The sequence below is a fragment of the Rattus norvegicus genome, chromosome 4 (genome assembly GCF_036323735.1).
Source record: "Rattus norvegicus strain BN/NHsdMcwi chromosome 4, GRCr8, whole genome shotgun sequence".
Taxonomy (NCBI): domain Eukaryota; kingdom Metazoa; phylum Chordata; class Mammalia; order Rodentia; family Muridae; genus Rattus; species Rattus norvegicus.
In genome coordinates, this window is record NC_086022.1 from 83864791 (window position 1) to 83887042 (window position 22252).

Sequence of the window (22252 nt, forward strand, 5' to 3'; positions counted from 1 at the left end):
CCATTTTAGCTGTTCGTGAGCCACCGGGTAGGCACATCACATGAACTAAGACCCCAGAACACATCAGCCATTTGGCTGCTTTCACTGCCTGTCCTCTGTCACTACTGTGGTTGGTTAATACCTTGGCCTTTGGCTGCTTTGCTAGTGATGCCTCATGACATCACCAAGCTACAGGCCCAAAGATATTTTAGCCTTGTTTTAATCTCTCTTTATTCTGATAAAGATGGGGTGCTTGTTCTGGCTGCTTTCTCCTCTTCCCCCTCCCCCTCCCCCTCTCCTCCCTCCTCTCCCTTCTCCTCCTCCTCCTCCTCCTCCTCTTCCTCCTCCTCCTCCTCCTCCTCCTCCTCATCTTATCCCCCTGCCACCCAATCCTCTTGTTCTCTGGCTGTCAGGGCTACTCTTCTTGCCTGTCTCCTAATTCCTTCTCCTGCTTGCCCTGCTCTTTGTGGTCATGTTGACACTGTGCACAGGATAGTTTGTCACCTTGACATGAGCTGGAGTCACTTGGGAAAGAGGGAGCCTCGGTTGAGAAATTGCCTCCATCAGACTGTCCTGTGGGCAAATCTAAGGGGCTTCGTCTTGATTAATGATTGCTGTAGGGAGGCTCAGCCCACGGAGTGGTGCGGGGTAGATGAGAAAGCTGGCTGAGCATGCTGCGGAAAGCAAGCCAGAGAGCAGCACACTTCGGTTCCTGTCTCCAGGTTCTTTTCTTGAGTTTCTGCCTTGGCTTCCCTCAGACAGGTACTGTAAGCTGTAAGAACAAATAAAAACCTTTCCTCCCCAAGTTGCTTTTGGTCAATGTTGTGTGACAGCAATAGGAGGCAATCTACAATGCACTGTTTCCTTTGAAATCTCTAGAACTGCACTCTGGATGCTAAGCCCTGAAGGACCCACAGGCGTCATCAAAGCCCATCAAATAGGATGCATGGGAGCTGCTAGTCAGTGGCATCTCCGGACTCAGGATCCCTAGCATTTTTCTAACAGGAGGACATATTGGGATTAAGAAGTGACTGCTACATCATAGAAGCAATGGAGAGAGCAAGACTGGGCTCCATATGGCCGTTCAACCCTGAGGTCCTTTCAGTCTCTGACAAATTTCCTTGGTAGTGCCCTCCTCTGTCTCTGCTCAGCTCCCTACTTTCTCATCTTGGCTCAAACTCTGCCTTCTGCCTTTGACCCCAGCCTGTAAAATGTCCCTGTGGCTGTCACCAGTCAGGTGGATGTCGCCATAACTTCATGATATCAATAACTTCGCCAGAGAAGCCAATGAGGTAATTTTCCCTGAAGCTCTAAATATAATTTAACAAGTTAAACACTGTAACATTGTGGTGAATGCACTATTAAGGGACTGTAAATTGCTTACATAGCGTCAATAAACACAGTGCCCTCGAGCAAGGTGCTGTTAAGAGTTTATAATGTAAAGCAGCAGTTGAAGTATCACCCCGAGGCTCCAACTTCAAGTCAGATAAAAAACAAAGGGGTTGAAGACTTTGCACGGTGCCAAGTGCACATAGGAACACCACACGCTTTAGGGGATAATTACTTCTCGAATGCTTAATGAAGATTCGCCAAGAAACACATCTGTTATCAAATTTGCCCATGATTAATTTGATTCCTCCATTTCCCCAGAAAACAGGGAGAGATGAAGTTGCCATTTACACTTTGGATGTGGTGTCCCTCGCCAACTCCTTCCCCCGTCTCATCCTTGTCTTAGGATCAGGGCAACTATGTCCGTGTACTCTACTCACACACACTGGCACGCATCCTGGGGGCTTGTGTACAGAGGAGACAGTTCTGTGTAATTAAGTTATCTTTGGTGTTGCCGGAAAGGATGCGGAGTTTTCACTTTTATGATTATATTTTACAAACAAAGTATTTCATGTTTTCAGATTTGCTAGCCTCCTAAGATCCTTCCAGTTCACTTCTTGCTCTCAGGGCTCCAACCCCCAAGCCAAAATCCTTTTACAAAACATCTCCCCTTCCCCCACTCTTCGATTCCTTCTCTAGTACAGAGTTGCAGCCAACTGGTGACTAACCCTTTCTGTGCTTTACTGCTCTCCAGAGTGTTTGGCCTAAAGCTTTTACATTTGATCATTAGACAGGGAAGCGCTTAGCATTTTACAAATATTACCTCATTAATCACCATGACCATCGGCCCCTGACAGTGTTTGCGGTGGATTTCAAAGTGATGGAGAAAAGAAATCTCTGAGTGATCAGGAGATGTGGACGACACTGTCTGGTAAGCAAGGTGTTGCCGAGAGGGAGTTCATCAGCTCAGAACCTAACCTCAGGGCACCACATTGAACAGGTCAAGGTTGAGATCTCTTGTTCTTTCTGCATAATTTGTTCTATATTTCTAACTAGCTAGCTGAATTACATTTCGACAATAAATAGGAGCTCTGAGTAGGGTAAAAGTATCATTTTCTATTTTGATTATAAGGCCATCCTGGAGTCATGGAAACTTAAATTGTGTTGCTCCTGGTCACTAAGTACATGATACTTGTATCCTAAGGACAGGTGGTAGCATTAGAGAAGGCTAGGTTATAAGAGCAGCAACCAAAATGACCTTTGCCCCTATATGAGCATTGACAACAGTGCCTCTGTTCTCCAGCAATCTCTGTCTCTGTGTCTTTGTCTCTGTCTATCTCTCTTTCTCTCTTTCTGTCTGTGTTGGGGGACATAGATGTGTGTGCATATAAGTGTCCCTGTGTATAACAGAGACCAATATTAGGTATCTTTCCTTAGGAGCTATCTAAGGAAAGATTTTAATTTTAAAAAATTTTTTTTCAGACAGGATCTCTCACCGGGACCTGGGGCTTTTCGATTAGATTGGACTGGTTGGTCAGTGCTCCCCAGGGATCCTCCTGCTTCTCCCTCCTCCCCCGTGGGATTGCAAACAAACCTGGTGGTTTTGTGTTTAACTTAGGTGCTAGAGACCAAATGCAGGTCTTCTTGCTTGAGCCATAGGCAATTGACCAACTAAACTACATCCTTAACCCCTTTCCTGTCTTGCCCTTGCCCAGATTATCAAATCCTTCCGAATGCATGAATGCAAGTCAGATGTCTTGGGACTTTGCATATGTAAGTGCTACCAGGCTCCATGCTACCCAGTCTCTCAGGCAGAAACAGTTTTGAAGATGGGAGAAGGCTGGGAGGTGATGTGGAGTGATTTGGTCTGAGGCTCACAGTCCACCAGGGATGGCTTTGGCTTTAGGGCCAAATTCACCATTCTTTGTTATAAAGTATGAGGTAGGCAATTTACAGCGAAGTTTCTTACACATTCGATTACTGAAACTGCTTCCAGCTGGCCACGGCATCTCCATTAGGAAATAGGCCACTCTCCAGGAGATGTTTCCACAGATGCAGTCAGCCAAGTGAGCTCTCCCAGGATCTTGGCGTGGGGTGGGCAGCCCCATTCACTTTCTTCTCCAAGTGAGTTTCATTCCATTAAGATAACCCTGAAGGTGGGCTTCTTAAGTCTGTCAATATGTTACAAAAACACTCAGATAAAACAATTAGTCAAACAAGAATAGCTCCATCTTATGTTTAAGCAACTTAATTTTCATATTCTCCAACACTGCAGGAACCATCCCCCTTTCTTCCCTCCCTAATTTATTTCATAAGACACGATCCAAATATATCATGGGCGATACACCATAGTTTTCCTTTTCTTTCAAGTAATGCATTCTTGTGTAAACATGTTGTTTATGAAAGGGCCTTTCATGGATGCTTTGTGTTGCTTTTGTACAAGAAAATACATTTGAAAGGAATTCTCCCCAGCCTGGCATGTAATGTTTCATTAGCCCACTAACCTTGTTTATTTGCTTTTTACAATTTTATTTGGGAAAGGAAATCAATTTGCACCCCTGACACACTGCCAGGTTCCTGTTTATAAGCACACCATAGGCAGCGTCGAGGGGGTAAAAACACATAGTTTAGGATTTCAGCCTCGAGTGTGACACAATCTGTATATGAAACCATAGTGGCAATTGAGTTTTCCTGTCCCTGCAGCCACACTCTGTTATTTAAAAAAAAAGTCAGAACATTATCCAGTGTGAACCCAGTCAATAGCTCAGATGATGCCGGGCACCGAAGTAGAGAGGGGAAATATCAACGGAAAAACACAGAACTCATTGTTCATCCTCATGGTTGCTTTGTTTTTTGAGGAGACTTGAGGAACCCGTACAGTATAACTGCAATTATCCTCAGGCCTCCTGTCATGAGGGACTCCGACTGACTGGAACTGACCAGTGTCCATGGAAGAGAGTCCTTTTCCTTTCCTTCAGCCTGCCAAGGCAGTAATGTCAGGCTTATAGGCATCAACCTGACTGACCTCTCCCTCCAAAGATTCTTAGCTCTTCTTTCCCCCAAGATGAAGTAATTCCTTTGTGGGTCAAACATATAGAGGTCCAAATATGAATAGGAAATAGAAGTGTGAAATAGAATCTTGCTCAGCTGAACAAATCTGCAAGAGTCAGGGGACACACACTCCAGTTCTGCCTTTTAGTGGGTATTGGTCTCGGGCTCCATTTTCCTCTAAGGCAAGGGCTGCATCCAAGGTTCTCCCTGGTACCTTTCCTTCAGAATATTCCTAAGGGAATGTTTAGCTCTTGTGGTTCTTTTCTCTCTGTCTTCCCAGTATGCATATGAGCCCAGAGTGAGATTTGCCTATCTGAGGTCCTGTCTCCATTCCTGTAGATGAAGGCTTTTCTGCCAGGCCTTCCTTGATGTTAGAGATGAGCTTCCTTTGTTTGGAGGATTTTCTTGCTCCTTTTTATTTTCCTAAGTTTTAGCAGAAAATGAGCCATTAAATCCTGCATATTAAAGGGTTGTAACTCTGCAGCCCAACACCCTTTGGGTCATAGGATCGTGCCTGGAGGCAGGAGAGCATCCCTTTCCTTCCACCCTGTAATTCACGAGTCAGCCATTAGCCATAGCCTCTCTTTGAAGGCAGCAGGATTTTCTGAGTTTTTCAGGGACCCTTTATTTATTTGACCTGTATGTGAATTTAGAATGTTCATCAGAGTCAGCTCAAGGAGCAAGCAGACTTGTGCAAGCTTGACTTTAAGAGGGATCTTTGGAAATTTGTCTGTGCTAATGCTTTGCTGGGATACTTTTAAATAGATGTGATTGGATCATATCACAAAACTTAAGACAAATACCATAAGTCCTCCATCCTCCCACATCCTCCCTGATTGCACACTCCTCATTTATTAGTCTCCCCCAGAGTTTTATATGATTGGTTTACATACTCTTTGCTCCAGCTTTGTTTCTCTCTCTCTCTCTCTCTCTCTCTCTCTCTCTCTCTCTCTCTCTCTCTCTCTCACACACACACACACACACACACACACACACACACAGAGAGAGAGAGAGAGAGAGAGAGAGAGAGAGAGAGAGATTTTCTTCTAGTCTTCTCTCCTAAGCCTTTATCAACTGGGGAGGTGTGAAAAGATTTTAGAATCAATAGATCAGTGTACAAGATAAGATGTTTATGAGAACCTAGGCTCCTTGAAGGGCCTCTTCCTAGGCTGCAAGTGGGAGATTAGGTTTTATCTCTAAATATTATCATTCTGTGGAAGAGAAGATGGGGTTGATAGAAACAACTATGCAGAAACATCAGCCCCAGGGACAGCTTCAGAGCAGCCTCATAGGCAAAGCTCCTTCAGCAGAGGAAAGGTCACTCAGGAACCCCAAGTGCTTTGGGCTCATCTCTTTCTTGCCTGCAGCATGTGTTTTCCCAGCAGATATAATCTTGAAAATGGATTCCACTACTCAAATTCTTTTGGATTTTCTTCAAACCAATTCAAAATTTCAAATTCATGGGAAAGGGATTGAAAACTTTCATAAGGTGACTGGCAAACTATATGACTGTCAAATACATCCGGGGAAACTTATAAAGGCCTTCAATTTGTCTCTTGTATGTAACCAATGACAAATATTTAAGCATGGAAAACACACACACACACACACACACACACACACATTCATCTGTAAAGCAAGCAAGAAGACAAACACGCAAACACACACATTATCTATAAAGCAAGCAAGAAGACACACACACACACACACACACACACACACACACACACACACACACGCACACACACCAGGCAACAGAAACCTCACTTTACTGGTACAACTATGAGTTGTTTGCTTTGACATTTCAGCAGTGTAGTCATAGCTGTTCTTTTTAAAAGTTTATCCAGTAGCCAGTAAGTCCACCACATCCTATAGCTGTCAGCAGGGCACACTGAAGTGAAAAGAACACCCTGGCTATGGTGTTCCAGCCACTCACGGTCTGTAGACCAGGTATCACACCACACGAACGGGAAGCTACTGGGGATGACACCTAAATAAAGTTCTCTCATGGCATTAGCATGTTGCTTAGCAAGTCAACCCATATATCCTGGTTGTCTAGGCAGAAAAATGCAGTTCTGAACCGCCTCCTCCCCTCCTGCCCAGGAATTTTGGCTGAAAAGAGAGTTGTGCTCAGTCTGGTGATGGCTTTATGGTGCATAAACACCAGGTGCCAAATTCTTCCTTCTGTGAGTCCCACATATAAAGCCCTTCTTATGCCAAGCCCAATTGTCTTTCCAGCAGGGATGTGGACAAATAGGAAGCTGTGGCCTTAGAGCAAGGCTTTGTTTGGAGGGTGTGTTCCCAGGTTCAGAGGAGTGATGCTTGCCTGGGCTCATCTCGGTGGGGTGGGGCTGGGTTAACTTGAGCACACCACCGGACCGGGACACATCTTACCTCTGCCTTCTATTGTTTCTCTGTCCTAGTGTGAGTTCTGAATCACAAGTAGATGAAGTGAGTTTATTTTGTTACTATGTGACCTTAGATGCTAGGCAATAAAGTTAGCTACCTTAAGTTTTCCACTTAAGACAGCTGGGAAGGAGCAGAGAGCCATGTAGGTTCTCCTCTCAAACCAAGGTTTCTTGATCATTTGGGTACCTTCAGTCCATAAGGTACACGTATTTATCACAATTCATGTCTCATTGTGTGTGTGTGTGTGTGTGTGTGTGTTATTCCTTTTTCCTTGTATTGATTTCCTCTAGTGAAACAGTATATTAGAAATACCTCGCTTGTAAAATAAGAGTAATGTGCATTTGCTAAACATGCAAATGAATTGGGTGTTTTTTTATTGTATTCTCAAGCTGGCTCGCACTCCACTCTGTGCCCTGAAAGGCTCACATCATATTGGGATGCTGGTGTGATGGAGTTTTAGGATAAAAGAATGCGATAGGAAGCTGATTGGGGAGCAGCACAAGTATCCAAGAGGCCACCAGTCCTCTGAGACAGTCAGTGTCTGGTCTCAAGGATGTCAGGACAAAATGGAATTACAGTGGTCACAGGTGACATAATGCACACTTTGGGACATCTTAGCCACTCGGTGCAAATGGAAGCTACCTCACTGGCTTTCTTCCTCTTCTCCAGACTCCTGAGGATGTCGAAAATTCAAGATGCTGCTGGCAGCAATGTTTAAAACCTGATCTTAATATTCAGGCATGGTGTCCAGAAGCCGCCCTGGGGGCTGTTATACCCAGTTGTAACTAGTTTCTCTGATGCTACATGGCAAATGTTGTTTCACTTGTGATGCTCAAGAAAAAGATGTTACCTCATTTTATTGTTAACCTGTCACCAAACATGGCAAACCCAACCTCTCACTGACTTCTCTCTTGCGTTGCTCAGTTTGGGTTTGTTTGGCTTCCAAGAGGGAACAAGCCAGCTAGCATGGCAACTGGGAGGTACCTGTGCACCAGGAAAGCTGGTGATTTCCAAAACATCAAGAGGCTGCTGAGTCCAGATGGGTCATTAGAGCATCATCGTAGCAGCTATGTTCCCCAGCACTGAACAATTTACAAAGCAAGGCTATTCACAGAGAGCCACTTGACAGGTTCTACCAGCCCAAGACGAAGTACCAGCAACTCATTCTCCATTGTCTTAGAGGAGGAAGCCTTGCGGCATATTTCCTTGCCACCAAGGCAAGCATATTTAGTCTATGGTAGGGTTATCCTGTTGCAAATGCTCAAGAAGGTAAATGTTCAACCAAAGCTCTGGGCAAGGTAGTTTCCCAGCAATTTCTTTGTACTAGATGGCCCTTGCTTCACCTCAGGAGAGATTAAGAGCTGACGATGAGCAGGGCTGGGGCAAGGAGAAGCCAAGGCATCTGTCCCCTCAGGTCAGTGATATATAGCCCATGTGGCTTCCAAGAGACTATGATGGCTATGTTTCTGCTTGGGATTCTTATTGACAAACTGGAGAGACCCATCCCTTGGCATCCCCATGGAAGTTTGATATATAGTCTTCTTTTTTTTCAGTAAGTTGACAAAATTCTGGTCAGGAAAGAAGGGAGATTTACTTAGTCATTCCAGAACTAGCCATTTACCTCTTACAGTACACCAGGTTCTTGGCAACTGCTGTGCATTGTCCTGTTTGCTTAATACCCGTTGTGGGATGTGACCCTCTTGTCTTCCTTATCCATGGTGATGTAAGAACCTGTCCAGGTCAGTGCTGCCACCTGTTTGCCGTCCCCATACCTTCTCCAGGACTCCAGGTCCTCACTTGCTTCTGGTCCTTGATTTTGGTTTTCTCTGTGTTCAGTTGGTGGTTCTGGTTGAAGCTGATGACATAGAACCCTTGGAAGAGACTGCTGAACACCATGCTGGCTGCAAGTGTGGGAAGGCCAGGGATGCCAGGACTTGTCATCTCTTTCTGTTAGGATCTCATCCTTGAGGTGATAGTGTGCAGGACATGAGCACTGAGAAGTTGTGCCTTTACGCTTCTGTGACAATGTCTCAGAAACTGTAACTCTTTTGTCAATTCTGCCAACAGATAACTTATTCTGGGTCAGTTGTGGAAATAGGGGGCCATAAGAGAAGCAAGTCAGATGGACACTTCCCTGATCTTCCTGGGAGTTACTGTACCAGATGCATCTCGTAAATTGTGCTCCAAAGGAGAGCACATTGGTACCTTTAGACAAGGAGAGATATTGGGAAAGTGGCATCCAAGGTAAACCTGAAAGAGAGAGAGAGGAGGGGAGACATTCTGAGAATAAGGGGCATTAGAAGAGAGAGGGCAGAGTATCTGGGTCCAGATACTCTCAGATGAAGTAACAGTTCCAAACAACTCTAGCTCTTCCCTTTATGCTCAAAGGAATCAAGTGTGGCTGTCTTCCTTGTGTCCAGGACAGAATGCTGATGATCGGTTTTCAAACAGGATGTAGTGAGGCAGAGAGGGGCTCTGAGCTAGTGCAGGCCATGGTGTGGAGGTTATGGTCTTCATATGTAGGAATGTGGCGGTTAGATGACCGAGCTAGAAGGAGCGTTTGAGTCGGAAGATGTGAACTTAGAAATAGTGTTGAGGATGAGGCTAACTCTGGGCTTTTAATAGACATCATTGTCATTTTGAGCTGTAGGCTTTGGGCTTGGGAGGGGCCATTACAAATGGACAGGGTTATGTCAGCTCGTCAATAGTGGAGTCTCCAGAGGTCTGGAAGGGACCTGAAGAATTCTGTGTTAGAATGGCAGCATGAAGCTGAACGATCAGACTAGGAGACAAAGCCCTCCAGAACTAGTAGTACAAAAACCAAACCAAACCAAAAGCAATCCTCCACCAAAACAAACAAACAAACAAACAAACAAAAAAACAGCAGGATGGGTGTTAGAATCATAAAAGTAAAACTTAAAGCATTAAGTGAGATCATGTGTTTCGTGGTGGATTGTAACCAGACCTGTGGACCAGCCCACTGTCCATCAAAAGGCAGTCAGCCACTGGTGCTGTGCCTCTGTCTCTGCTGTGTATGCGCCTATGTTAAGTGTTCCTCAGGCCTAGTGCATATCACTTCGTCCTTCCCAGCACCCTTGCCACCCTGTGAGCCGCTGGCAGCAGCAAGGAGGAGGGCCTGATTTTTTCTTTTTCATTTCCGAAGTGCTAACTGCACTTTATGTAGATTTACTCAGCGAACATGTTAGCTGCTCTTGTCACCAAAGTAGTCAAAGAATACTTAAAATAAGTAACTGCCAATGTGTTCCAAGGGCCTTGATAGAGGGTGCATGGGCCGAGTGGAGAGCAGAAGAGGAGGTAAAGGGTGCTGCAGAGACACTGTTACTGGTAATTGTGGTGATAAATACAATGGTGATTACAGTGAGGGGGATATGGATACCGAATGTAGCCAACATGGCACTAGGCATGGGGCTTATATCACCTAATTTAATTCTTACAAAAACCTTTATAGGGTAAGGCTGTTCCTGCTTCCCAAGTGAGACCTTTGAAGCACACCAATCCTCCATCCGTGCCTAAGAACATACAGCACTCACTTACTGGATAACGGCATATAAGGCCTGTCTGCTGAGTGCACATTATGAGCACATGCTGGTTCTTCTTAGAGGAATGCAGCTCCCTCGTGAAGTGGCAAGAAACAGAACAGGATGGCAGAGGGAGAAAAACTGAGGCAGATAAGAGGAAAGGGGACTGAGGCTCCACAGAGAAGTTAACACAATCTGGAAATGGAGGAACGAGTTGACCACAAAGAATATGTGCCAGGGGGAAACCGGGTTCGACTCTTAGGAACCCTGTGTACATGCGGGGTACAGGGGAGAGAAGATGTGGTGGGGGCAGTTTGCTGGATACTACTGCAAAGGTTGGTGGAGGCCATCTTGTGAATAGCTTGGAGGCATATATCGAAGGTAGCAGAGGGCCTACAGGAGTCCCTCCATGCCACAGCGGAATGCACAGCTGTCTGGAAAGTTTTGAGCCCTGAGAGATACTGTCAGTGACTGGTGCATCTGATCATTTTTGATGGTCTAAGTCTGGCTTTTCTAATAACCTCATGGCTGCAGGGACAGCATCCACTGACATAGGCTCAATTCTAATCTAGTCTACAGTAGAGACTTTATTTTTCTCTTAATCCCACAGGATGGGAAAGTGGTATCCTTCTGGGGAAAGGTCCTGGGTGTCTGTGTTCAAGGATGTATCTTGTTGACAGAATCCTGACTTCTCAGGATCCCAGGGCCAGAGACAGATGTGCATGCACTAGAGCCTCTGATCTCTCCCTTCCTACCAAACCACCAGGATTCCACCATGAGCTCCCATCCTACACACCTTATGGAATCACCTTGTGAGTCACTTGGTGAAAAGCTCTAAGTATCACAGGGGGATTAAATTCTGCCTTCTCTTCCCTCACAAAGAGGATGAAATTCTAGCACTTGAACCCTTGGAGGCACATAGATCATCTCCAAGGCACAACACTATGTGAACATAGTAACAGGAAAGAGTGGAGATAACGAAGGGGAGGTGGGAGCAGACAGAAGGACAGTTCTAGGTGGGCGAATCTGTAACAGAAGGGGCGGGACCTCAGAGAGACACCTGGAAACTTTCTCACAGTTAAGGGTGGCACCTGAGAAGATGTTTATTGTCTGGAGTATTTTACTATGGTATTAAATGAGTAGCTATAAACTGCACCCCGGAAGGGCTCAGGTGCTCCACCCGAGTATTAGGGCAAATGACAGAAGTCTGGGTATTGGAGGAGAGTGTGACCATTTAGGTGGGTGTGCTATTGTGAATCATACAGACTCCAGACCGGAAAGGTCCCTGAGGGGACTGTCTACTTTGGTTTTGTGCAAGGAGCCAAGGCCACTGAGGGTTACATCAGCCATGTGAAAGCTGTTTTTCTGCACCATCTTCCCCCAAGTCAGAGAGGAGCCACTTTTGCAAGCACATTCCTCAGACAAGGACACTTGTCTTTAAGATGAATTACTGGTGTCGTCCCAAACATCCACAGATATGAAGTTGGTGAAGGCATGGATCTGAATGAATGGTGTGACACACAGGCTGTGATTCTCAGGACACAAGCCAGCATTCCTTGACCATTCTCTGAGCCGTGCATTTAAGGAGATTTCTCTTCTTATTAGTCATGGGGAGAGCCATGAGAAGCTGTTTCCCCCATTCTGAGCTTCATGTTACTTTGCTACAAGGAAAGTGACACAATTTGCTATCACTCACTGTACTGGGATAGCTATGTTTCACATGCTCCTGTAGGCAAGCCTGTCATTAGATGGTTATCTCTGTTGTTGACTGAGGATGGTTGGATTCTGAGAACTAAAATTGCATGCCGAAATGATACAGAGCTGGTGTGGACTTGACCCAATGTCTAGTTGATCCCAGGCTCATGTTCCCGCCGCTCCCTGTACCTCATCCTTCTTAAAATTCTTCAGTAGCAACCTCTTAGAAAGTAAAGCTTAAACTTACCTATCAAGGCTGGGGGTTTTCACAGAACCCCACACTTTCATCTCCCTCTCTGTCCTGCAGAAGTTACCTGGTGAGCTTTCTTAGCCTCTACTATGCATCCTTCTTCTCCATCTGCCTCCAATAAGTTGGGGGATGGGGGAGAGAGGAGAGAGAGAGAGAGAGAGAGAGAGAGAGAGAGAGAGAGAGAGAGAGAGAGCACATAAGCTTGTATGGATGGACCTTGGTGCCTTTCCCACTTTGTGGTTCTTCTAATTCTTCTATACCCGCATCTGCAGTCCCCTCTTAGCAAGACTGCCAACACATCCTGGCATAGCCACTGATAGCAACAAAGACAAACTCATGACCTCCTACACCTCCCAAAGCCCAATACAATACCATCTAGAGGCATAGAACTGTTGTCATTCTGCAAACGTCGCAGCGTTTTGGATGCACTTCATTGGATGTTTAGCTCTGGGAAGTTCTGGAAGTCTTCATAACTTCCCCGGGCATCATTAACATGCAGACAACTCCAAGATTGCACAACTCGGCTTGTAAATGTGCATCAGGATGACCCTGGATCTTTATGAAGAAACTTGTAAAGTCTCCATACCTGGGCAATTGGATAGAATGTAGATTTGGAGATAGCATTCTGGAATCTTGTGGGAATCTTCTTTGGTTGGACTGTGCATGCTAACCTTTATTTTCATTTGTGGTCCACTTCCCTTCATCCTTCATTACCACACCCTGAAATTATAGTTATTTTTTAAGAACACGGATGTACATTCTTGTACACTAAGTTGTTTTCTTGCGTATTGTGCTCCAAGCCCATGCATGCAGAAAGACAATTACCACTGTACCTCAGGCTCCCTGAGCTTGCAATCAAGACTCATTACTTCCATGGTTCTCATCCCATTCACACCCTGCATGCCTCAGAACAGCAATGAATTGAAAGCAATGCATTTCGGGGCAAGAACGAGGAAGATTTCAAGGGAAGACTAAGAGGACTGAAAGAGCTTACTTGAGACCCCATATGAACAACAATGCCAACCAACCAGAGCTTCCAGGGACTAAGCCACTACCCAAAGACTATACATGAACTGACCCTGGACTCTGACCTCATATGTAGCAATGAATATTCTAGTAAGAGCACCAGTGGAAGGGGAATCCCTTGGTCCTGCTAAGACTGAACCCCCAGTGAACGTGATTGTTGGGGGGAGGGCAGTAATGGGAGGAGGATGGGGAGGGGAACACCCATGTAGAAGGGGAGGGGGAGGAGTTAGGGCAATGTTGGACTGGAAACCGGGAAAGGTAAAAACAATTGAAATGTAAATAAGAAATACCCAATTTAATAAAGATGGAGAAAAAAAAGAAAAATAAAAAAAAAGAGGAAATTCATTTGGTAAAGATAGTTTATAGAATCCGATGGCTAAGAGATGACACATTTCTAGATGCTTTCCATTTGGCAGAATTTTGTAATTTTTGAAAGGTTTACTTCCATGAATGCTTATGGTTGTAAATTTAAAACAAAAAACAAAACAAAACAAAACAAAAAAAAACAACCCACTTTGTAAGCCAATGAATCACAGTCCCAAATGTCTGTTTTAGATATTTAGTGACTCATAAGATGTAGCCAAAGAGACTTGTGGAGTGCCAGAGCTGGAGAATTGATAGACTATATGATTCTGGGCTTTCCTACCCCTGTATAAAGTTGAGTCTATTGAGCAAGGAATTGCCAAGTGATTTATCTAGGTTACATGACACCAGTGGGGGGGGGCTGAGATTAACATGGGAGAAACCTACTAACTCTCAGACCAGTACAATTTCAAAAGTAGTATATGTACCTGATCATCTAAAATGTGTGAGGCCATGTATAACCCATGCCTTCGCCATGGAGGAGATCTGGAAGTCATCGTGCACTATCTCCTTCCTGACACAAGTATCCTGTTGCGGATACCCCTGACCACAGATGATGGCCATTCATCTTGGCTTACTCCAGACCCAGGGAGCTGGATATTTTATAGAATATTTTATTTTGTCTTTGTATATTTCCACAGACTAATAAAACTATTCTGATATAAGGTCAAATTGATATTTTTTAAGTATTGACCCATAAGGTCAATGGTAGCCAGAAGTCAGTCGCATCATAGGTGATGATAACTTTTGTTCTCTTTCTTAAAATATAGGCGACAATGCCTACTTTGTAGGATCACCATAGCGACTACAGATGTGCTTTATAAAGCACCTATCTTAGCATCTGCATTAACATAGACACATGAGTTATAGTTATTATTTACTTCTTAGCATCATGATTGCATGTTCTGAACTTATGCCCTCTGGAGTGATGCAGACTGTCTAATCCTGCAAATATTTGAAGGCATTTAGAACAATCCTCTTGGCCATCCCCTCTTCAGACTAAATATTCCCTGGTTCCTGGGCCGTTCTCCATGCAATGCATTTTGAGTGAATTCATTCCACTCGTTCCCTCCTATTTGTCAATTTCTCCCTTAAAATGTGGTGGCCAAATGTGGTCAGCCCAGCGTACCTTAGAGTGGAATAATTACTTCCCCTGATCAGGACGTTTCGCTTCTAAAACAACCTAGATTTATGTTAGCATTTTTGGAAGCCAGATCACATAGTTGGCTCAAGGAAAACGTGATTCTGTTTTCCAGAACATTAGCTGTGTCTCCCAACTTTGTGTCAACTGCAGATTTGACAGGCATGATTTCTATATCTTCATCCAAACTGTTGATAAAGACGTCGAACAAGAAAGGCCAAAGGCCGAACTTCATTCAAGGCACACACTTCTGATCTTTGCCTGTGAACTGACATCCATCAGGTGCTGTCTGTTTGGTGACATTGTTTCACTAGCTTCAGATCTACCCACCAGCACTATCAAAAATAAATCAGCAAGATAACTCACTCCTTGTGTTTTTGAATTTGGCTGTTGAACTTATCTGCATGTAAAATGCTATTCTTTTAACCAATACAGCAGATTTTGAATGCATAATTGAGACAGTGTGAACTCAGAAACTAAATTCACGTTTGAATTCCTACGTAATGAAAGAAAACAGTCACCCCCATGTATGAAATGAAGGTGCTGTTGCTAGATGACTTATTTCTCCAAAATGTTTTAAAATTGCTCTCTGGGTCCAAGGAAAGTTAGCAAAATGTGTGTGTGTGTGTGAGAGAGAGGGGGGGGGTTATGAAAGCATGAAAATGTAATTCAGAAGTCATTTTTAGGACCCCAGAGAGAAACAGAGCTCTTTCAAAATTATTGGGGAAGATGTACTAAGAGGGCCTTATTCCTAGATAATAATTATTTTCTCTTTAATGATTCTCAGAAAAGGTTCTTAAGCTTTGGCATCTTGAGCTGAAACTTCTTTCTGTAATTTAACACGCTATGCTTTCAAAGAAAAAAAAACAGAAAAAAGGAACCAAGTTTCTTTTGGTGCTTCCTGAGCCTGGTTTTCCCTGGTTTGCGTGGCAGACAGAAAGAAGGTTGTTGGTCATTTGTAACAAAGACCAGAAACTAACCATTGACCATCCTTGGGTTTCTCTGAGCACTTTCAAAGGCTTTCTTTTCCATTCTTCTGTCTTAGTTCTGACCTCCTTTGGTTCTTCAGCCTGCACTTGAGAACATGTTTTTTGTTTTGTTTTTTTTTTTTTTGCCGGAGCTGGGGACCGAACCCAGGGCCTTGCGCTCCCTAGGCAAGCGCTCTACCGCTGAGCTAAATCCCCAACCCCGAGAACATGTTTTTTTTAAAGGTTTATTTATTTATGTATTTATGTATTTATTTATTTATTATATATAAGTACACTGTAGCTATCTTCAGACACATCAGAAGAGGGCATCAGTTCTCATTACAGATGGTTGTGAGCCACCATGTGGTTGGTGGGAATTGAACTCAGGACCTCTGGAAAAGCAGTTAGTGCTCTTAACTGGCTGAGCCATCTCTCCAGCCTGAGAACATGTTTTTTAACATCTAAAACTCTATTGCCATGAACATGCTTTCAGATTTCAAGGTAAGGAGGTGAGATGTTAACACTCTCAAGGGCCAGGGAAGAAAGGCAGAAGGCTCCACAGTCTGAAGAGTCCAGGAATACTGTCCCGTGTGTCACTGACCCCCTCTGTGCTCACCACACACCCACCTGGGATGTGGTGATGGATTCCCAGGGGACAGCAAAACCAGATTTAGTTTCTACCCAGTGTGATTTCAGGTGAGAGAAGAAATAGATAATATTCATAAAATTAAGAACAGGTACAATCTCATGAAAACTCCTATGGAGGAAATGGTTTCCATCACTATAGAGGTGTGGAAATTTCCCACAGAATGGCTAGTCTGAGAGGTGAAGGGCGGAGTCAGAACCTCAGAGCGTCAGTGTCAGCGTCAAAACAAAACAAAGGGAAACAATATTACAGGTCAAACATGGAGTAAGATCAGAGTGCAGGCAGAAGAATGCCAGAGGTGGGAGGAGAGCACAGAAATGGGTAGATGAGCTATTTGGTAGGGAGGGTCCCACATCTGTCACAGATGCTGCAAACACTGCTGCTTCAAAGCACAGAAGCCACTGAGTGAGCGTGGGCAAGCACACTGGGCGCCATGTGGACTGTGGTGGGTTACACATTTGGTGTAGTGTATGGGAAGGGGGAGACAGAAGAGCCAAGCAAGAGTAAAAAGGGTCTCCCACGACAACAGAGGTTCTCAACCTTCCGAATGTTGGGACCGTTTCATGCAGTTCTTCATGTTGTGATGAACATCAATCACAAAATTCTATTTGCTACTTCTCGGCTGTAATTGTGCTACTGTTGTGATTGTGATGTGAATATCTGATAGGCAGGATATCTGATTGGCAACCTCAAAGGGGTCGAGACTGACAGATTGAGAACCTACCTCGGCATGACAGGAAAGGAGATGACAGTGGTTAGGTAAGGGCTGGAGGAATAAGGCATGGGAATATAGAAAGACGAGGGATGCTTGGGCTACACTGGTTGGATTTGAAACTGCATCTGGGGATGGCAAAAAAGAACTGTTCTGGGAAACTTACGGAGACATCATACATTTTATATTCTCCTCTGTGCTTATAAAGCTGTGACTTGAAACACCAGACTGCACAGCTTTCGTGATACACGGTGAAAACAGCACAATAAAAAGAATTTCAAAACAGTCAGAATTCTTCTAGGCTTCAGATATAGCGTTGAGATATTGGTGATTATAAGAAATATGAAAATGTTTGAGTATCTTTGAGAAGGTGAGCAATGCAAAAACATCCACACCCTGGTCTAGACTTGGGGGTGCAAGGATGTTCAAGTTCACGTTTGAGAGGAATAGCATATGATGTTTATTTTCACCATTATTTTGGTGACGTCTGAAGCTTTAGATCCTATAATGGAAAACGCAGCCAGTCCCCGCCCGCACGGCCCCCTGTCTCTACACACCATCTCCTTCCTTCTGCATGTGCCTAGCCACAGAGTTTCCTCACGTCAGAACAACCTTCAGTGTGCAAGAGGAGCTTTGGGGCCATATGTATGTATTTCTGAGCCCTTGGGACCCGTGACGACACAGTCAACTCTCAGTCTAAGCCAGGTGCCCGTTTTCCATCTGGGCTCCTTACAGAGTGTGTGGTCAGGGCTCAGAAACCACAAACCAGGGAAAGGTGCCTCGTGATGGGTGCAACCACCTCCAGTACTTACATGTTATCACCATCATTTAACACATAGTGCGGGAAATCCTGCTCTTTGCAGAAGAAATTCAAGGGCCACTTCATGATCTCCTTTGATTTTTTTTTCACTCTTGCTAACACCAAAGTGTGGACAGATACATACTTTTTTTCCTCAAGTGGATTGCAAGTGACACTCCATTTCTTTCCCTGCATCTCCAACCTATTGTCCAATTGACTGCTGGAAGTTCCCTACCCTTCTAGGCTGACCAGCACCGTACCTACCTGTACAGGGTTCTGCTTCAGACTCTTGCCTGTTGCCTTGATGGCCGTGCATTTTCTCTTCCTTTGCCAGGCTCTGCCTTAGTCACATTTCAGCCCTCGTGCCTTGATCAGTCCTCTTCAGCCATGGTGTGCCTTTCTTCTTGTCCCACTGCCTTGCTTCTTCTACTGAACGCGGTCTTATTCTAGCTTATTTCAAACACCATAGCTTCCATCAGAATCATCAGAAATCCATGCATGGCAGTAGCCTGTTGTGTGACTCAGATATTGAGTCTGGAGTTCATCTGGGCAATAGCATCTGTTGAAGAGCTACTCCACTCCACATGCCAGCATCCCACAGGATGACAAGATCCCTGTTCTATATTTCATTATTCCACGTGGCTGTCAGAGGGTGATTTTGTGAAGACACAGAAAAATATGTTACATTATTCTTGACACTGGATCCCGAGGGCCCCAATTTCATCTATTAGAACCATCACATTTTAGAACCTGCATTAAAACCTACACATTTTATAGGTTGTTCAGCACCAATGATTATAATCTAGATCCATATGAGATTCCTGGGCAAAAAGGTATGTGGTTGTGGTATTGTAGTACTGAGAGCAAGGAACTCAACCTGGTATGATGCGTACACAGAACAAGATGAATGAAATCCACCAGATCATAGCATCCTGTCCTACCAATTTCTAATGCAGTGTGCATCACCCAGTCACATGAGGTATACACTAACCCTTCTCGCCTTCCACCACATGGGCCTTCCCTCAGGGTGGCTGGTGACAGGGTGGCTCAGCAAATGTCAAGGCATTTTCAGGTATGCTTTACTCTCTGGTAAGTAGCTATTTCCTCTTAACTGTTCAGATACAGCAAGATACAGCAAGACCTATGCCTTGCTAGAAGCTTTAACTTTGTTTAGGCAAATGATCAGATTTCCAGCTTTGGCCTTGGAGGGCTGGGGAGTAGATCAAATGTTGGTTCTTTCTGACCTTTTCTCCTCTGTCTTCTCTGGGCAGAATATCTCCATGCACAATACAGTTGGTGGGACCATGACGGGGCCTGGAGCTCACCAGTTAGGCAGCTCACGGATGCCCAACCACGACACCAGTGTTGTGATTCAGCAAGCCATGCCTTCACCCCAGTCCAGCTCAGTCATCACGCAGGCTCCCTCCACCAACCGCCAGATCGGGTAAGAAGACTTCCTCTTTGTCTCTGGGAGAGCTCGAGCAACCGTTTGTACATTCTCCCTCGTTCGGGTACTTGGATTTGTTTTTCCTGTCTGGTATGACGCTGCCAAGAGGCCAGAGTGATGCTTTGGATGAGAGAAGGGGGTCTCCGTTTCCTCAGAGCTATTTTGATCGTAGATGTCAAGGGGAAAAACTATTCATTATGTGACATTATTTCTTCAAATAAGATTTGCGAATGGCAGACAAAAATAGTGGTGTTATGCTGACCACAGAAGACTGCTCGGGACAAATGTTTGGTAACAGCAGAAGTTCTGCAGCCCAGGTTCCTCCTTGCAGTGCGCCCCGTCCACAAACCCCTGCCTAGGAGTTTTGGAGCTGCTTAGCTGGGCCACTTGTATATCCCACAGCTGCCTTTCTTCCTGGTCTTTCTTTCCTACCTCTCTTTCTTGTTATTTCTTTCTCATTAGCCCTTCTTGGCCCATACTTATTTCTGGAACAGACAAAACATTGCAGGTAGGGCCCTTCCCTCTCATTTATGGAACAAGGCAATATTGAGACCTTCAGGGAAACTGGTAGGAGTCTCTTGACATCCATGTCTTGGGCTGGAGATTGTTCTCACTTCTTTATGTCATGACTGGTCCAGGGAGTGTGGTCTGACCACCAACAACGTGGGCATTACCCAGCAGCTTCTTAGAAATGCAGAATCCCTGAACTCTCCACTTCCTTATCTCCAGAATGAGGATGGAGTTTGTTCTTTCCAACCTCTAAAGAGACACTGACTTTCTTAAGTGTGCACTGCTGGGCACTGACAATTGGCTGCCCTGTGTTCCTAGAAGTGTAGGCTGAGACCACAAGAGTCTGCCTGTATATCCACTTGCTGTGGTCTGTGCACACATCCAAATGCAGTCTGAATTCTCAGGCAACTACTAGCTGTGGTGACTTAAAACAGACTTAGATGTTTCTTTACAATTTTTCCTTGTGTCTTTTCCCCACCGAGAACAACAGTGAGCATAGGACAAAGCCTTGGTTCACTCCTTGGATGCTTTGGAATAGGAAACTCTGTCCCAGACTTCTCAATTAGGTGTCTCAGAGGGACAGACAGTGAGTGTGGATATCCAGGTGCTTGCTTTTGCTTTAATAAGCGGACATCATTCTAGCCAGGACCTATATTATTGGTTTCTTCTCAAGCGACTTGGAAAGCAAGTGTTGCCACTATCTCTAAACCACAGTGTCCTTGGAGGGTGATGTGGCTTCATTAAAGATGGTGTCTGCATCTCCAGGGGCTCCTTTCCTCTTGGGCCCTGGCTGCGGGCAGACAATTCACAGCTGGACCGGCTAATTATAATTATTTTATTTTTCTTTCAAGGGGGGAAAAGCATAAAATGTGCTGGAGTTTACTAGCAGTTTTACAGCATTCCTTCCCCCCTGCAGCCCTCGCCTGCCCCTTGTCCCCTTGCCCACAATCCTCTCTGAGGCCCTTAGTGTTCCCCATTGTTAACACAGCACTGGGTTTTATGAAGCAATCCTTTTAAGGCTAGCACTAAATTTTAAGATGGGTGTTGACTCTGTCAATAATTTACCCAGCTGGCCCCCCCCACCATACATTTCGGGTGACATTTGTAGGCTGTGTCACTCTGCCATTCTTTCTGCTTCTTGGGGGCGTTGTGTGTATCTCCCGATGTGCTCTAGGAAATAATTGTTACTTTGAGGGCTCTGTCTCGTTGCCTAGCTTGAGGGAGGCTATTTCTTTTCTCCAGATCCTTCCCTGTCGTGTTTACTATGTTGATTCTAAACCCCCACATCCTGTCTCTTCTGTGTTCCTTCTCCATGTGATCCACCCAAGCTTTGCCCAGATGATGGCGGGGCTCAGCGAGACCCAGGCCTGCCCTTCTCACCAGTGGATTGAGTATGGAACCCTAGGCGGTAACATTTGGGGATGGTTGGCTCTTTTATTTCCCTCAGCAAAGAGGAAATGAGTGCTCATTTTAAAATACGAGTTCCCTTGGGAGACGTCTGCAAATGAGCATTTGAAACTGCAGATAGCTATTTTTTTTTAAAAAAATTCTCTTGTACGTGCATGTGTGTGCGATGCGCATGCACACGCATGTGCACAATGCACGAGCACACAGAACCATATTGTAGTAATATTCTGATTTTTATCACAACCTCAAATATTTAAGTGTCAAAATCTGGCCAAGCCACCTGCAAATGTTTGTCATGGCTATTGGCCAACAAAAACAGCACACAGCAATGAAAGTCTTCATTCAGGCTCCGTGCTGAAGCTGCACCCAGCCAGAGAGGCTGGGACTGGGACCCACCTGTGCCCACGCACGACACTCTTGTGCTGTGGTCACCGGGTGTGTTCACAACTGGAACTTTATAGGAGACAGGACTGCCTGTCTCCTCTCCCTGTCTTTTCTCCCCTTTCATCGGGGCTTAGATTCTGCAGCCAACTCTCTCTCTCTCTCTCTCTCTCTCTCTCTCTCTCTCTCTCTTTCTCTCTCTCCCTCCCTCCCTCCCTCCCTCCCTCCCTCCTCCCACCCTCTTTTCATGCTGTGGAACTTAAGCTTAGAGGCTTGGCATAAAGGTCTGCGAAATGGAAGTGATGCCAGTTATCGGTGAAGCCTTCCAGGACGAAGGGTACACGTCCTTGTCGGCATCTGATTTTCATATTCGGGGTGAGGGGGCAGACACTGAGACAAAGCAGACCAAAATGAGTGGAAATATAAAAACCCAAAGAGATATTAAGTATGTGGACAGGCAGCAGATTCAGCTTCTACTCTATTCCATGGCGACCCCGGCTATGCCCTTTGCTCAATTCTGTAAAAGTGGCGCTATTATCTCAGTAGAAACTGGAGGGAAGTATAAATATCCCAAATTGCACTTGGGTGGTTAGGCAGGCT

General features: G+C 45.0%; 1 protein-coding gene across 5 annotated transcripts in view; it reads left to right on the forward strand.

The window, feature by feature from the left end:
* The window catches only part of Creb5 (cAMP responsive element binding protein 5), a 401200-nt gene that overhangs the window by 141204 nt on the left and 237744 nt on the right, over positions 1-22252 (forward strand). For all 5 annotated transcript variants that reach the window (XM_039108137.2, XM_039108135.2, XM_039108134.2 and 2 more), the window contains one exon: positions 19179-19351. In XM_039108137.2, the coding sequence (XP_038964065.1) occupies positions 19179-19351 (173 nt within the window). The remainder of the gene's footprint in view (positions 1-19178; positions 19352-22252) is intronic.